Consider the following 18,255-nt stretch of genomic DNA (forward strand, 5'->3'; position numbering starts at 1 on the left):
CAAACAGCCCTTGTTAAGAAAGTCTCCACTTTAATAGCAAAAATCCAGATACTGAGGAAAGTGTCGTCCCTGCTTAGCCTGTACCAACTTCACAGGCTAAACTGGGATAACACTTGGTGCACATTCATTTAAGCCCATTTCAAAATAGCGAGGCTCAAATTTTATGTGAATATTGTTAAGTTTGAAAACTGTCACTGTCTATGGTTCTTCTGTCATGCCTCATCCCATTTCTGTTGTTCCACTTACACATGCACTTATGGTTAAAGGGGTTAATGGGTAAAGGGTTTAAGGTATTAGACCCACTACATTTGGTATAGGTAGTTTATGTTGGATTTAATGCAGACATTCTCTACCATGGGCTCAAATCTAAGAACCAGACTTACACCCATGCCTATAAAAGAAGAGAAAAATAAGATCATTCAAAACAAACTTAATTATTTTTATTGCATCCTGAAACATATTCCCTTGAAACTTGGAAACAAGCTATCCTATTTCAACATAAAAGGAATTAATTTTAATATTTTGCTAGACATTCCTCTACATTTAACTACAAAATGGATGTAACTTAAAATGTAAACATGAAAGAGGGCTGACATGGAAATTAACATTTGTTCATTAGATAGTTTATTGATAGATAAATGACATTTTAGCTTCACTTTGAGAAAAAAGGGGCTTAGTTTATGTGTGAAAAGTGTTGTTGCAGATTAGCCTGTGCAGTCTGCACAGGCTAATCTGAGATGACACTTAACACACATGCATTAAGACTTGTTTTACCAGAATGCTGCTCATGTATTCCACATTGTTTCGAGATAATGCTATGAACAGTTTTTAAGTACATCTTGTACTTCTTTGCTTTATTGTCAATAGGGGCATTTATATTATTAATAAGATACGGATACCTTTAACTTGTGTGGGTGAAGAATGTTCTTTATTTTAGTAGGCATTCTTTTTCATAAATCATGTGTCAAAACAAGATCTAGTACATATCTGCATGTACATATATGTGTCATACATGCTATTGTATGATAAAAATATAAATGCTCCATTTGATCAGGAAGAATGAGTTTGTACAATTGTTGAAAGTGATGTTATAAATGAGACACTATTGTCACATAACTGTGATAACATGTGATAAAAGTGTGATAAAACAAATATTATCTCAGCATTTTCCATTGTGAAGTGTTACTATTAAAATGATAAAAAGCCATTATTTTGGTCAACTCTTCATGGAATAGCTCAAGTTCCGGTTATGCTACTTATCGGTGCGTCGGCAGCTTCGTGATACTCTTTAAGATTTGCATGCAATTACTGTAACCACAGCCCGTTCTAGTATCCACAGTAACCACTACCGGTTCTAGTATTCATTTGAAACTAATTCATGTCTTAGGGGTCATCATAAAAGCTATGTCCTACAAAATGGGTCTTATGACATATGCAGCAATCAATGCTTCAGCCCAGCCTGCACAGTCAGGAGCTACCCTGTCTGGTATAAAGTCAGACCAGACCAGCCTGCACAGTGAGGAGCTACACTGTCTGGTATAAAGTCAGACCAGACCAGCCTGCACAGACCAACCTGCACAGTCAGGAACTACCCTGTCTGGTGTAAAGTCAGACAAGACCAACCTGCACAGTCAGGAGCTACCCTGTCTGGTGTGAAGTCAGACAAGACCAACCTGCACAGTCAGGAACTACCCTGTCTGGTGTAAAGTCAGACTAGACCAACCTGCACAGTCAGGAGCTACCCTGTCTGGTGTAAAGTCAGACAAGACCAACCTGCACAGTCAGGAGCTGCCCCGTCTCGTATAAAGTCAGACTAGACCAACCTGCACAGTCAGGAGCTACCCTGTCTGGTATAAAGTCAGACCAGACCAGCCTGCACAATCAGGAGCTTCCCTGTCTGGTATAAAGTCAGACCAGCCTGCATAGTCAGGAGCTACCCTGTCTGGTACAAAGTCAGACCAGACCAACCTGCACAGTCAGAAGCTACCCTGTCTGGTATAAAGTCAGACTAGACCAGCCTGCACAGTCAGGAGCTACCCTGTCTGGTGTAAAGTCAGACTAGACCAACCTGCACAGTCAGGAGCTACCCTGTCTGGTGTAAAGTCAGACTAGACCAACCTGCACAGTCAGGAGCTACCCTGTCTGGTATAAAGTCAGACCAGACCAACCTGCACAGTCAGGAGCTGCCCCGTCTCGTATAAAGTAAGACCAGACCAGCCTGCACAGTCAGGAGCTACCCTGTCTGGTGTAAAGTCAGACTAGACCAACCTGCACAGTCAGGAGCTACCCTGTCTGGTGTAAAGTCAGACTAGACCAACCTGCACAGTCAGGAGCTACCCTGTCTAGTATAAAGTCAGACTAGACCAACCTGCACAGTCAGGGGCTGCCCTGTCTGGTGTAAAGTCAGACTAGACCAACCTGCACAGTCAGGAGCTACCCTGTCTGGTATAAAGTCAGACTAGACCAACCTGCACAGTCAGGAACTACCCTGTCTGGTATAAAGTCAGACCAGACCAACCTGCAGTCAGGAGCTGCCCCGTCTCGTATAAAGTAAGACCAGACCAGCCTGCACAGTCAGGAGCTACCCTGTCTGGTGTAAAGTCAGACCAGACCAACCTGCACAGTCAGAAGCTACCCTGTCTGGTATAAAGTCAGACTAGACCAGCCTGCACAGTCAGGAGCTACCCTGCCTGGTATAAAGTCAGACTAGACCAGCCTGCACAGTCAGGAGTTACCATGTCTAGTATAAAGTAAGACCAGACCAACCTGCACAGTCAGGAGTTACCCTGTCTGGTGTAAAATTAGACTAGACCAGCCTGCACAGTAAGGAGCTACCCTGTGTGGTGTTAAGTCAGACTAGACCAACCTGCACAGTCAGGAGCTACCCTGTCTGGTATAAAGTCAGACCAGACCAACCTGCACAGTCAGGAGCTACCCTGTCTGGTATAAAGTCAGACCAGACCAACCTGCACAGTCAGGAGCTACCCTGTCTGGTATAAAGTCAGACCAGACCAGCCTGCACAGTCAGGAGCTACCCTGTCTTCTATAAAGTCAGACCAGACCAGCCTGCACAGTCAGGAGCTACCCTGTCTTCTATAAAGTCAGACCAGACCTGCCTGCACAGTCAGGAGCTACCCTGTCTTCTATAAAGTCAGACCAGACCAGCCTGCACAGTCAGGAGCTACCCTGTCTAGTATAAAGTCAGACCAGACCACCCTGTCTAGTATAAAGTCAGACTAGACCAGCCTGCACAGTCAGGAGCTACGCTGTCTGGTGTAAAGTTAGACCAGCCCAGTCTGCACAGTCAGGAGCTACCCTGTCTAGTATAAAGTCAGACTAGACCAACCTGCACAGTCAGGAGCTACCCTGTCTGGTGTAAAGTCAGACCAGCCCATTCTGCACAGTGAGGAGCTACACTGTCTGGTGTAAAGTCAGACCAGCCCATTCTGCACAGTGAGGAGCTACACTGTCTGGTGTAAAGTCAGACCAGCCCAGCCTGCACAGTGAGTAGCTACACTGTCTGATGTAAAGTCAGACCAGCCTGCACAGTCAGGAGCTACCATGTCTGGTGTAAAGTCAGACCAGCCTGCACAGTCAGGAGCTACCCTGTCTGGTGTAAAGTCAGACCAGCCCATTCTGCACAGTCAGGAGCTACCCTGTCTATTATAAAGTCAGACCAGCCAAGCCTGCACAGTCAGGAGCTACCCTGTCTGGTATAAAGTCAGACCAGCCCAGCCTGCACAGTCAGGAGCTACCCTGTCTAGTATAAAGTCAGACCAGCCCAGCCTGCACAGTCAGGAGCTACCCTGTCTGGTATAAAGTCAGACCAGCCCAGCCTGCACAGTCAGGAGCTACCCTGTCTGGTATAAAGTCAGACCAGACCAACCTGCACAGTCAGGAGCTACCCTGTCTAGTATTAAGTAAGACCAGCCCAGCCTGCACAGTCAGGAGCTGCCCTGTCTGGTATAAAGTCAGACCAGACCTGCCTGCACAGTCAGGAGCTACCCTGTCTTCTATAAAGTCAGACTAGACCAGCCTGCACAGTCAGGAGCTACCCTGTCTGGTATAAAGTCAGACTAGACCAGCCTGCACAGTCAGGAGCTACCCTGTCTGGTATAAAGTCAGACTAGAACAGCCTGCACAGTCAGGAGCTACACTGTCTAGTATAAAGTCAGACTAGACCAACCTGCACAGTCAGGAGCTACCCTGTCTGGTATAAGTCAGACTAGACCAGCCTGCACAGTCAGGAGCTACCCTGTCTGGTATAAAGTCAGACTAGACCAGCCTGCACAGTCAGGAGTTACCCTGTCTGGTATAAAGTCAGACCAGACCAGCCTGCATAGTCAGGAGCTACCCTGTCTGGTGTAAAGTCAGACCAGACCAACCTGCACAGTCAGAAGCTACCCTGTCTGGTATAAAGTCAGACTAGACCAGCCTGCACAGTCAGGAGCTACCCTGCCTGGTATAAAGTCAGACTAGACCAGCCTGCACAGTCAGGAGTTACCATGTCTAGTATAAAGTAAGACCAGACCAACCTGCACAGTCAGGAGCTACCCTGTCTGGTGTAAAGTTAGACTAGACCAGCCTGCACAGTAAGGAGCTACCCTGTGTGGTGTTAAGTCAGACTAGACCAACCTGCTCAGTCAGGAGCTACCCTGTCTGGTATAAAGTCAGACCAGACGCACCTGCACAGTCAGGAGCTACCCTGTCTGGTATAAAGTCAGACTAGACCAGCCTGCACAGTCAGGAGCTACCCTGTCTAGTATAAAGTCAGACTAGACCAGCCTGCACAGTCAGGAGCTACCCTGTCTGGTATAAAGTCAGACTAGAACAGCCTGCACAGTCAGGAGCTACACTGTCTAGTATAAAGTCAGACTAGACCAACCTGCACAGTCAGGAGCTACCCTGTCTGGTATAAGTCAGACTAGACCAGCCTGCACAGTCAGGAGCTACCCTGTCTGGTATAAAGTCAGACTAGACCAGCCTGCACAGTCAGGAGCTACCCTGTCTGGTATAAAGTCAGACCAGACCAGCCTGCATAGTCAGGAGCTACCCTGTCTGGTGTAAAGTCAGACTAGACCAACCTGCACAGTCAGGAGCTACCCTGTCTAGTATAAAGTCAGACTAGACCAGCCTGCACAGTCAGGAGCTACCCTGTCTGGTATAAAGTCAGACTAGACCAGCCTGCACAGTCAGGAGCTACCCTGTCTAGTATTAAGTAAGACCAGACCAGCCTGCATAGTCAGGAGCTACCCTGTCTGGTATAAAGTCTGACTAGACCAACCTGCACAGTCAGGAGCTACCCTGTCTAGCATAAAGTCAGACTAGACCAGCCTGCACAGTCAGGAGCTACCCTGTATGGTATAAAGTCAGACCAGCCTGCACAGTCAGGAGCTATCCTGTCTCGTATAATGTCAGACCAGACCAGCCTGCACAGTAAGGAGCTACCCTGTATGGTATAAAGTCAGACCAGCCTGCATAGTCAGGAGCTACCCTGTCTAGCATAAAGTCAGACTAGACCAGCCTGCACAGTCAGGAGCTACCCTGTATGGTATAAAGTCAGACCAGCCTGCATAGTCAGGAGCTACCCTGTCTGGTGTAAAGTCAGACTAGACCAACCTGCACAGTCAGGAGCTACCCTGTCTGGTGTAAAGTCAGACTAGACCAGCCTGCACAGTCAGGAGCTACCCTGTCTCGTATAAAGTCAGACCAGACCAGCCTGCACAGTCAGGAGCTACCCTGTCTGGTGTAAAGTCAGACCAGACCAGCCTGCACAGTCAGAAGCTACCCTGTCTGGTGTAAAGTTAGACTAGACCAGCCTGCACAGTCAGGAGCTACCCTGTCAAGTATAAAGTCAGACAAGTTTTCGTAGTCTCTTTAGATACTGATCAGACTGTGCAGATTGACAGGCTGGGCTGGAGCTAGTCTGGTTGCTTATTGTATAAGATACTTTTTAGCTGGTCATATGAAGTCATGTGTATGTCCCCTGAAAATCAGTTCAGGGTATTAAGCATGGCTACAGATGTTTACAAGTTTACTAAATTTTGTAAACTGAACTCCTGTTTATCTGCAGGACTTATTGTCCTAAAACTGTCTTAGTTATGATTATGTTTGAAAGTGAAGGAAATTATTTTGCAACTAATGATAGAATAACTATGGCCCATTTGTTTGATTTCCTCATACTGAAAAAATGTTAACACAATTACATTTGTTACCAAATAAGTGTAATTTAAACATCCATTTAATGTCACATCTCTAGGATAGCTAGATCTTTCCATTCCCTGAAAGTGTCCGTGATAGTGTCTGCCTAGATCTATCTGTTCCCTGAAAGTGTCTGTGATAGTGTCTGCCTAGATCTTTCCGTTCTCTGAAAGTGTCTGTGATAGTGTCTGCCTAGATCTTTCCGTTCCCTGAAAGTGTCTGTGAGAGTGTCCGCCTAGATCTTTCCGTTCCCTGAAAGTGTCTGTGATAGTGTCTGCCTTGATCTTTCCATTCCCTGAAAATGTATGTGATAGTGTCTTCCTAGATCTTTCTGTTCCCTGAAAGTGTCTGTGATAGTGTCTGCATAGATCTTTCCATTCCCTGAAAGTGTCCATGAAAGTGTCTGCCTAGATCTTTCCATTCCCTGAAAGTGTCTGTGATAATGTCTGCCTAGATCTTTCCGTTCCCTGAAAGTGTATGTTATAGTGTCTGCCTGGATCTTTCCGTTCCCTGAAAGTGTCTGTGATAGTGTCTGCCTAGATCTTTCTGTTCCCTGAAAGTGTATGTGATAGTGTCTGCCCAGATCTTTCCGTTCCCTGAAAGTGTCCGTGATAGTGTCCGCCTAGATCTTTCCATTCCCGGAAAGTGTCTGTGATAGTGTCTGCCTAGATCTTTCCGTTCCCTGAAAGTGTATGTGATAGTGTCTGCCTTGATCTTTCCGTTCCCTGAAAGTGTCCGTGATAGTGTCTGCCTTGATCTTTCCATTCCCTGAAAGTGTCTGTGATAGTGTCTGCTTAGATCTTTCCGTTCCCTGAAAGTGTCCGTGATAGTGTCTTCCTAGATCTTCCATTCCCTGAAAGTGTCTGTGATAGTGTCTGCCTAGATCTTTCCTTTCCCTGAAAGTGTCCATGATTGTGTCCGCCTAGATCATTCCATTCCCTGAAAGTGTCTGTGATAGTGTCTGCCTAGATCTTTCCATTCCCTGAAAGTGTCCTTGATAGTGTCTGCCTAGATCTTTCCATTCCCTGAAAGTGTCTGTGATAGTGTCTGCCTAGATCTTTTTATTCCCTTATTAATATCATAGCCACGCGCTAACACCTGTGAGTGTCTTTTGTGAAACGTTATAATCAAGCTAACGTCATCTTTCAGGATTCCGACATCTGTGGAACAATAGGATGGGATCGGATATGCAAGCGCATGAAGGATGGCCGTAAGGTGTGCACTGATGTTGTCCACTACTTGAAGGACAGGTTAGGGACATTTCCAACAATTTGTATGTAAATTACTTATCATAGGTCAAGATTCTGTTTGAAACGTTGCACATATGAGTATTTACTAATTGGTATTGTTTTTTGAAGTGCTAAAATGTAGCTATGGATGGCATTGTGTAATTACTGAAGTAATGGTAATGTTGAGCCAGCTTGTGAATAGCTTGATGCAGCTGTTACAATGGCAGTAAACCCTTTACCCCTTAGATACGTATTTTGACGCGTTTGTAGTGCCTTAGGAAAATTTATTTAATTAAAGACATTTCTTATTACATTCAAGTTTTTAAGGCTTCATAACCAATCCTTAGATACTGATGAGCAGCAAACAGCATAAGACCTGAACAAACTGCGAGTTGCTTGCAGGCTGTTCTGGTTTTATGCTGTTTGCAACTTTGCACATAGCCATTTTCACGTTGCCCTTGAGTGGGAAAGGGTTCAGTGCACGTGTGTGGGTCATTCCTTTTTTCCTAGACTATTTAATACTCCATTATTAAATATTAAACAACTTTAAAACAACTTACCTCTAACTATCACCATCACTATGTGAAGATGGCCCAAAGGTCTTCAGGTCAAAAATCAAATATATACAGGGCACAGCTAGTCTATTATGTAACTTCATAATTAAAGCCTCAATAATGCTAAAAATCTACGAAAATTTCGTAAAGTATTTCATAAAATAAAGTTAACACCTAAACAATCAGTGTTCCTTATAGCAATAGCCACAATTTCAACGCTAGATGTGGTATGATTATATAGATTTGTGTAGAAACAAAACGCTTGTCTTTATTTATTTGTGACACAATTCAATTTTAATTTCCCGCAAATATATCTATTCAAACGACACACGAACACTAAAATGGTACCAAGTTAGTGTTCATGTGTCGTATAAATAGACATTGTTCAGGGAAATTAAAATGGAAATAAATATGCAAAACAATAATAAAAACAAGCATTTTGTATCTATAAACATCTATTTTACTGGACCACATCTGGCATTGAAATTTCGGCAATTGCCATAAGGAACACTGATTTTTATTTTTTTGACTTTATTTTACAAAATATTGTACAAAATTTTCGTTGATTTTGAGTAGTAATGGGGCTTTGAAACAACTTGCCATTATTCCTAGAAATCATTCTATGGATACAATGTGTTTTTGCAAAATGTCCCTTCCACTGTTAAAGCTCAAAGTTCAGGGTCACATTTCTTGGTTAAAGGTCAAATATGGGATTGATTCAGAACAAGTAGCAGTATTCTTGAAAAACAAACTTCACTGATGGTACTGATGGTACTGACAGGCTTTCGGTTAATTCATTTTGACCATGCACATTTTTAGGATGGGGTTCTTGGAATGGGTAATACATGACTTTGTATGCATAAAATAATTATACAAAGGAGATCCGTGGTCTAGCGGCAAAACTCAGATGCAAGAAATGGGGGTAAAAGGTTCAATGCCCCACTCAGCCATAACTGACTAAATTGTCTTTTGCATGAGTGGTTCACCATAGGTGTGTGATTTACATCAAGCACTAAAAGACCCAATTGTTGTCTCTTTAACCCTTTCCCCCATAAGAAGAAAATTGAAAATGGCTTTTGCAACCAGCATTAAACCAGAACAGCCTGCGAGTAACTCGCAGTCTGTTCAGGTTTTGTGCTGTTTGCTGCTCATCAGTATCTAAGGGTTTGAAATGAAGGCTTTAAAACTTGAATATAGTAAGAAAAGTCTTGTGTAAAATTTAACTTTCGTAATGAATATAAATGTGTCAAAATACATATCTCAGTGGTCAAGGGTAAAGAGGCGTTTTCCTGTATCTCGCACTATCCTGCTTCAACAAACGAACAAATCTTCTGGGGGCTATGCCCATATTGGAAGTTCCTTTTGCACTTGAAACAGAATAATGCATTTTCATAAAAATTGATGAAATCTATAAAATGTAAGTATAAGTGATGTTAATAGGATGTTGATGGGCTTTGTTGATATATTGACACGTTATCTCAGTTACATATCAGCTTTGATCTGATAAAATTTGTACACATGTACATGGTGTTTCTGTTCTGAATTTCAAACTATATTGATTTAACTGAGCATATAGCACAGCAATATTGTGTATTTAAATCAGTTAATTTAAAGATAAAACAGTATATCATTTTTGTAGAGCTTTTCATCTCAACAGTTCTTATGAGATTAAAGATTTCGATGTTCTATTAAAAATTGTTTTTTTAAGATCGTTCATTTACAAATGAACATGTATGAGTCTGATCCTGAAATTTATGTTCAGATTGAACAAGGGTCAACTGGTTTTGTGAGAGCAGCAATCTCAATAATGTCAACGTTGCTGCTACTATACTATACATTAGAGGTCACATTTAAATGACCTTTTCCAGATTAAATTGATGTATTGCTTTTAAAATATGTTTGAGTATGCACCATGAAAAGTAATACATTATTTAATTAATGATGTTAATATTAATTTCACAGGGCAAAAGCAGAATCGGAGTACAGCAGAGCTCTGGCAAATTTGGCCCGAAAAACTGACTGCAAGGATGAAACTGGGTATGATCAAGTACTTTTTTCCAGTAGATATTGGTTTTGTATTTGTTCGCAATCTAAAATAGTATATAAACAAGTAGATATGTCACAAAAAAGAGTGCATCAGTCTTCTGCGGTGTAACAAATGATTTGCATTCAAGAGGAAAGTTGCACTCATTATTAAAGACTTGACCTGATGACCAAACTTGATCTATATTGAAAAATGGCCTTGAGACCATGTTTAATCAATAAGAATATGTTGCAAATGTGGTTTCTATAGAGTTCTAATATGGTTTTTCGAAGATTCAAACTGGCGACCTGGTTTTTGGATGCAGAATTCTCATTTCAACTTTTGGCCAAGATAATATCAAGATGAACATTCTTACCATGTTTCATCAAGATTGAGTTAAACATGTAGCTTGTAATCACAATGTTTTTATTATGTTTTCACCAGGCAACCTAGTATGGAATGCAGATGATCCAGATCCTAACATGGCCTAGATATTGTCAATATAAACATTCTGACATATTTTGCATGTATGTGATCTAGATTCAAACTTGCTTATCATTATTAGAACATTCCGGATGAGGCCTATGTTGATTTGAACTTGGCCTACAAGAACATTCCGGATGAGGCCTATGTTGATTTGAACTTGGCCTACATGTTAGAGGCCTATGTTGATTTGAACTTGGCCTACATGTTAGAGGCCTATGTTGATTTGAACTTGGCCTACATGTTAGAGGCCTATGTTGATTTGAACTTGGCCTACATGTTAGAGGCCTATGTTGATTTGAACTTGGCCTACATGTAAGAGGCCTATGTTGATTTGAACTTGGCCTACATGTTAGAGGCCTATGTTGATTTGAACTTGGCCTACATGTTAGAGGCCTATGTTGATTTGAACTTGGCCTACATGTTAGAGGCTTATGTTGATTTGAACTTGGCCTACATGTCAGAGGCCTATGTTGATTTGAACTTGGCCTACATGTTAGAGGCCTATGTTGATTTGAACTTGGCCTACATGTTAGAGGCCTATGTTGATTTGAACTTGGCCTACATGTTAGAGGCCTATGTTGATTTGAACTTGGCCTACATGTTAGAGGCCTATGTTGATTTGAACTTGGCCTACATGTTAGAGGCCTATGTTGATTTGAACTTGGCCTACATGTTAGAGGCCTATGTTGATTTGAACTTGGCCTACATGTTAGAGGCCTATGTTGATTTGAACTTGGCCTACATGTTAGAGGCCTATGTTGATTTGAACTTGGCCTACATGTTTTGAAGTAAAACATTGTGACCAAGTGTCTTTAAGATTGAGTCATTAATGTGGCCTTTAGATTTGTAACAAGAGTTTTTCATGATTTGTTTGGGTAATCTCATTTCGGAAGCAAATGACACATATGCAAATTAAGCCTGGGTTGCCAAGATATACATTTAAACCAAGTTTCATTCAGAGTGGACGAAAAATTTGACCTAATGACCTAGTATTTTTTTAGGCATTTGACCCACATTATTACTCAGCCTACATAATGCCAAGATAAACATTCTAACTAAGCTTCATTGAGATTCGATAACAATTGTTGCCTCTTGAAGTCTTGAAGTGTTAACTATGTTTTTCTTGGATTTGACCTGGTGACCTAGCTTTTGAACGCACATGACCCAGATTAGAACTAAGGGTCATTATTTTAAAGACAAACATTCTGACCAAATGTTTTAGAGACTGGATGAAAAATATGGTCTCAAGGATATTAACAAGCTAAAGGCTGACAACACTCATCGCACTGTTTTGGACAAAGGGTGACCACAATATATATTAAGTTGATGGTTCCCTGATTAGCCGGTGTGGACTGCACAGGCTAATCTGGGATGACACTTTAAGCACATACAATAAGACCAGTTTTCCCACAATGGGGCTCTATTATTCTTGCTATGCACACAGGGGCCTGGGGGAGAGCTGGAGGGTCTTAAAGGACCAGACAGTCAGGATTGCTGAAGTCCACAATGAGGCGGCCACCATGTTTGTCAACCTTGAACAAGAACTCACCAAGTTTAATGAAGACCAGAAAAAGAGTAAACAAGTGGTAATTGCTCATGAATTATGTTTATTGTCCATGTATAAGTAAACATGTTGTAATTGTCCATTAATATTTGGAATTGTTTGCACTTTGTGTAGTAAATAGTGTTAATAGATTTGCACTTCTGGTAAATGTTTTTATCGTCTCTTAACTTGAAGAAGATTGTTTGAAATGCAGTCTTAGCCAATTATATAAACCAAATAACTTGACAAACTTAATTATTGTGACCCTTAAAGGCCCAGTCTCACTATGATGCTGGCGGAGCCCTGGTGCGTGATCCGGGATCTACGGGGATGAACTGGGGCTCTACCGGGATGAACTGGGGCTCCACCGGGGACGACTGGAATGAACCGGGGACAACATGGGCTCAACCGGGAAAGTATTAAAATGTTTAATACCTCCGGGATTAACCAGGAGTCACCGGGAAGGACCGGCAATGAACTGCGCAGAACCGGGAACAACCGGGATGGCACCGGGAACAACTGGGTTGGCACCGTAGCTTCACCGGGGCCCATACAGACCCGACAGAGCTATGGCAATGCCCCAGTGGAGCCCCGGTGAATGCCAGTAGAGTCCCAGTATAGCTACGGTACATAAGTAAACGGGCGCTCTGCTCGGGGCATTACCTGCGACGACTGGGGTTAAACCGGGGCGTTGCCGTAGCTCTGCCGGGGTCTGATGCTGGTATAGCCCCGGTGAGTGCCGGCTGGGTTATGGTATGCTGGGGCTCTGCCAGGACACTGCAGGCTTTCACCGGGGCTCAACCAGGGCATTACCAGCGACAACCGGGGCACTGCCGGAGCTTCACCAGGTTAAACCGTAGCCAGTCCGGGGTTGATCGGGACTCTGCCGGGCTGTTGACCGGCTTCAACCGGGGCGGCACCGGGAAATAGTGTGACTGTGTAAAAAAAATTCTACAAATCATCCCGGATCTTGCCCGTCGACAGGCGTTAGCAAACCGGGATGGACCGGGACTCTACCGGCAATAGTGAGACTTGGGCTTTAGTCTTCTTTTTTTAAATGAATTATTTAGCATTTTTCAAAATAACACATCCACATTATATTCCAGATTGATGACAATGTGAAGAAATATATTTCCTTGAAAAGAACAGAACACCAAAAACTGATGAATGTAAGTTTGTAAGTTTGTAAGTACACTTACATAATAACATACCATTATACAATAGAAAATTTAATAAAAATACAAATACAAATAAACAAAATCTTTTGTAAGAACACATAAGTTCTATTGAGGGAATGTTGAAATCTATTAAACATAATATTTAGGATCATAATTCTTCTAACTAGAGAACCTTTTATATATATATATATATATATGACATTGTATTCTTCTTCTAAAACAGTGTCATTACATCATAAACAATTACGTTCATTTTAAGGACTGTTGTTCTGGGCATATAATATATCTGCCAGTTTAAATTCTGAACTCTTCTTCTTTCAAAAAATAAACGCCGACGTCTAGGAAGTAAGTTTAAATATTCTTCTTATTTAGAGGAGGTTTAAATAACTTTATAAATATCTAATACAGCACTGTTATTCATGCAGTTTACCATACCACTCTTTTTAAAAATTGTCAACAAGTCTACATTTGAGCTCTCTTATAAAACTTTTTACTTGCACAACATTTGGATTTTCAGATACTTAACCAACTCCGTAATGTAACATGTTCTTGACATTTTTGACCCAATTTGTATAATAACGTTAATTACAATCGTTTAAATCTTGATTATAAACAATTTGCATAATAATATTTTCATAGATTAGAATTTTAAACCAATATTTTATAATTTTTACAAAACTGTTTACATACAATGAAAATCTACCTTATTCTCCATAAACAGCAACATTACATGTATTGATTTTAACCTGAAGCAATCGTTTGCAAAATGTTAAATGAATGCGTTAAATATCATCTGTCTTTGTAAAACCCACTACTTCTACGGCATTATTAAATACAGATCTACACAAAGGAGTCAAACAACTTACATCATATTTTTGGTTTATTATATTTTATCAATAGCGTACTCATGGCTTTATTAGGGGCTTTACCAACCAAATGTTCTTGGTCTAATTTAAACCCTCCAGTCTCATTTATTACTGTGCCTTAGTAGTAAAAGTTATCATAAAACTTCAGTAGGCCCATTACCATTGTATGACCATTTTTCATGTTCTTTTAAATGTCCTTTCTTCCAAAATAATAGTAGTATTAGTAACTCTCAGAGAGGACTTTCCAATATTTAGCTCGAATTTTTAATGAAAAGGCAAGATATTCCTCTTGCCCAGATATTTGCGTTTATTGCTTGATTTAAAAAATGTTTTTACTCTATAACTTGAATATTAAATGAGAAATTAACTTAAATATATATCAAACTTAGACCTTATATCCAGGGACCGAACATGGTATAGAAGCAATCAAGTCATGATCACAGTTACTAAATATAGACAATCTGTTTTAATTTAACATCTTGAGAATATATTGAACACTTGTTATGAAACTGAAAGCATAAATACATTAGAACAAAACTACAATGTAATTACATATTGGGCAGATTGTGTCCAGATCAACAGTCAAGGTCACCTGTACTAAATTTCTAAAAATGTTTCCACATAAAAGCAAGGGTTAGGTGTCGGAACACTGAAGTTAACTTTAAGCTTAACTCATTAAACTTTTTCAATCTTTGGCCAAGTTAAGATTTGTATTGGGAGCCTAATGTCTTATAAAAAATGTTACAGCAACTTAATGTCACAACTGATTTTAGTAATTACAAAAATGCATGATTATAAACAATATTGTTTCCATAATTAATAAGTATGTGAGAAATACAAAAACATTTTTACAGTTACTGAATTACTGAACTGGATAAATCATCAAACAAATAAGACATTGTAAATTTTTTGTTTCAGATGAAGAAGACGTACAACGACAAGTGCAAGGAATATAACAATGCTGAAGAGCAGTTTAATGCACAGAAGGCGGCAGTTACTACCAAAAAGAATGACTTGGAAAAAGTTGGTCAATTATTTTTCTAGAATCTTTTAGTGACAAATTCACTACAAGTAGACAAAAAGGTCTGAATTAACTTTGTGAACTCGAATTGTAGAGTTGAAATTCAGCTTTAATGGCGAGGCTTGCAAAACCACATAAGCCTTTCTTAGACGAGTGAGATGAATTGAAGTACGCAATTGTAATTTTTCCTACCATTTTAAATACCATATTTTATATATCACTAATTTGAAAAAAGCAGGTTTATTATTTTTTGAATACTACCACATTTAATCAACTGAATGTTCACTGTGGTAAAATTACCTTTTCATCAGAAAAAAAGTAAGAAATAAACTTAAACATGTAATACAGATCTTTAGTGTTTGATATAGTAGCATAATTATGTAAGGCATTAAATTGTGTAATTTAAAAGCAATTAGGTATTTAATACTGGTAGTTTTGTTTAAAATTCATCAACAAAAGCAATACAAATGAGTGTTGTCTATATAAAAGAATAAGACTTTATCAGAGATGCTTTTGAACAAATCAAAACTATAGTTATCTTGTAGAAATTCTTTAAATGATGTTATGATGGTTACAGGCAGAGAAGAAAAAAATAAAATGTGATGATGACAGAAAAAGTGCAGGTTGGTTTTGCAGTATAGTTATTGTTTTGTCTGTAAGAATAGATTTCAAACTTTAAAAGTCAAATACCACTTGTAAAAGTGCAATGTTATCAACACATGACAACTATTACTAAAATTAGACTTAGATGTGTGATATTTTTGGAATAAGTTAAGAATGAATTATCAAATTGAATTGTGAGCAGAAAAAAATGCCAGTAAATCTAAACAAGAACCCTGAATTTAAAGAGTGATGTTAAATAAATATATTTTAAAGTTAACTTAATCTTTTTCTTTTCAATGTTGATCACCCAAAAGTCCTCTAATTGTTTGTATCATACTGTGATGGTGCTGCCTGTTCATAGATGGTTAGCTAGATTTTATTTAAAAAAAAAATGTTAAAGAGACTTGTTCACAGTCTTGTAAAATAAATATTCAAAAGAAAAAAACGTTCATAGATTCATGAAAGATTGTATGCATTATATTCAAACAAGCACAATAACACTTATGACTAAGAAAAAGTGTTAAATGTATGTTCATTCATTGATAATGGTAAATAAAATATGTTAAAATAATAGGTGTTTGCAATGCTTTTTATCAATAATTCAATGAAAACATGTATTGCATGGTTACATGTATATTAACCCTTTCAGTGCGGGAACCGAATTTTAAAGGCCTTTGCAAACAGTTTGAATCCAGATGAGACGCCACAGAATGTGGCGTCTCATCTGGATCCAAACTGTTTGCTGTTCTGATAGTATTCTTTAAAAAAAATGAAGAAAATGCTTATTTTACAAATTCAGCAGACGACATTTTAGCAGACGACAAATTTCCCAGCATGCAAAGGGTTAATTATAGATTCCAGAATGTAGTGATAGTGAGTTAGCTTTTGCTTCTAAATGTCCCAGGTTTTATCCCTTTTGCAGGCATATTTTTTATTGTAATTTTTACCTTTTACAATAATTATTTAAAACTATTCAAAATATCGCAGTTTCCTTAGTAAATTAATATGATATTTAAACAAAAATATGTGAACTAGTCCCTTTAAATACCAAGACAAACTAGAGCTTTGTAACAGATGTGACTTATACCCCCACATTCCGCATTGACACAGATTATTTTGCATGTTGTCTTCACAAAAAACAGCGGACACCATGCTCAATGTTTAAAACGCACATAGTGACCCCGTGACCTAGTTTTTAACCCGGCATGGCCCATGTTCGAAATTGACCTACACAACATCTAAATGCAACTTCTGACCAAGTGTGGTAAAGATCGGATGAAAACTACTTGAAGTAGAGAGCAGACACCATGCTCAATGTTTAAAATGCACTAAGTGACCCCTTGACCTAGTTTTTGACCTGATGACCCATGTTTGAACTTGGCCTAGACATCATCTAGATACAACTTCTGACCAAGTTTGGTGAAGCTCGGATGAAAACTACTTGAATTAGAGAGCTGACACCGTGCTCAATGCTTTAAACGCACTAAGTGAGCCCTTGACCTAGTTTTTGAACCGGCATGACCCATATTCGAACTTGACCTAGACATCATCTAGATACAACATCTGACCAAGTTTGGTGAAGATCGGATGAAAACAACTTGAAATAGAGAGCGGACACTAAATACGGACCATTGCACACCAACAGACCGACCGACAAACAAGCTCACTCCTATATACACCCCTAAACTACGTTTGTGGGGGTATAATTACTCTTTCACATAATGGATACATATGCATCAAGGCTACGTCACAATAACCGTTCCTAATATTTATCACCCAACCTCACTTTTACTTTGACCTTGCCCTTTAATTTGTACATACAGAATGTCCTTCACCAAGTGCAAAAAACCATGTTTATAAAACACAGCGTATTGTTCTAATAGATTTATGAGTCTGTAATTTTTCAGATGTCTCCTACAAAAGTGCTGTGGAAACCCTTGAAAATGTCCGAATCAGATGGGAAAACGAAATGGAAGCAGGCTGCAATGTAATAAAGTGTTAATTAATTTGTTATATACAACATGGTAGATGTTCACCAAGTACCTCTAACCGTCCTCCTGATCAATTCTTTTAATGAAACAATAGATTTTTGAGAGTATTTCATGAAAAATATGCTGTTTGTTTATCAACTTTTAATTAAAATCAAGTGCAATTACACATTTTCCCAAGTTTACTTCTTATAATGACATCTTAGAAAATACTATATATTTTTTGCAAAGAAGCATATAAGCTGAACAGTTTCATTTACTGTAAATTTAGTTCAATAATTGCAGAATTCCTTTGCTTATCTGAAACGATATGATTTGGTTAGGTGTATATGTATTATAAAGGATTTCTATTTTTACCCTTAAAAACTCCAATTTTTCATTAGTTAAAGGGGCCTTTTCACAGATTTTGGCATGTTTTGAAGTTTGTCATTAAATGCTTTATATTGATAAAGGTAAACATTAAATTTTAAAAGCTCCAGTTAAAAATCAAAAATAAAATTTTTAAAAATGAAAAAAAGTAGCCCGCAGCAGGGCTCGAACCAGTGACCCCCGGAATCCTGAAG

The 18,255-nt window shown here is 39.5% G+C and overlaps 2 protein-coding genes across 6 annotated transcripts in view; both read left to right on the top strand.

Moving 5' to 3' along the window:
* LOC127844918 (proline-serine-threonine phosphatase-interacting protein 1-like) overlaps positions 1 to 18,255 on the top strand; it is an 87,501-nt gene that overhangs the window by 2,052 nt on the left and 67,194 nt on the right. The gene's annotated exons all lie outside the window — the stretch shown is intronic.
* The window catches only part of LOC127844955 (proline-serine-threonine phosphatase-interacting protein 1-like), an 87,437-nt gene that overhangs the window by 1,988 nt on the left and 67,194 nt on the right, over positions 1 to 18,255 (top strand). For all 5 annotated transcript variants that reach the window (XM_052375548.1, XM_052375555.1, XM_052375539.1 and 2 more), the window contains exons 2-8: positions 7,351 to 7,451; positions 9,947 to 10,021; positions 11,938 to 12,079; positions 13,143 to 13,205; positions 14,999 to 15,103; positions 15,679 to 15,724; positions 17,612 to 17,691. In XM_052375548.1, the coding sequence (XP_052231508.1) occupies positions 7,351 to 7,451; positions 9,947 to 10,021; positions 11,938 to 12,079; positions 13,143 to 13,205; positions 14,999 to 15,103; positions 15,679 to 15,724; positions 17,612 to 17,691 (612 nt within the window). The remainder of the gene's footprint in view (positions 1 to 7,350; positions 7,452 to 9,946; positions 10,022 to 11,937; positions 12,080 to 13,142; positions 13,206 to 14,998; positions 15,104 to 15,678; positions 15,725 to 17,611; positions 17,692 to 18,255) is intronic.

Source organism: Dreissena polymorpha, chromosome 1 (genome assembly GCF_020536995.1).
Source record: "Dreissena polymorpha isolate Duluth1 chromosome 1, UMN_Dpol_1.0, whole genome shotgun sequence".
Classification (NCBI taxonomy): Eukaryota; Metazoa; Mollusca; class Bivalvia; order Myida; family Dreissenidae; genus Dreissena; species Dreissena polymorpha.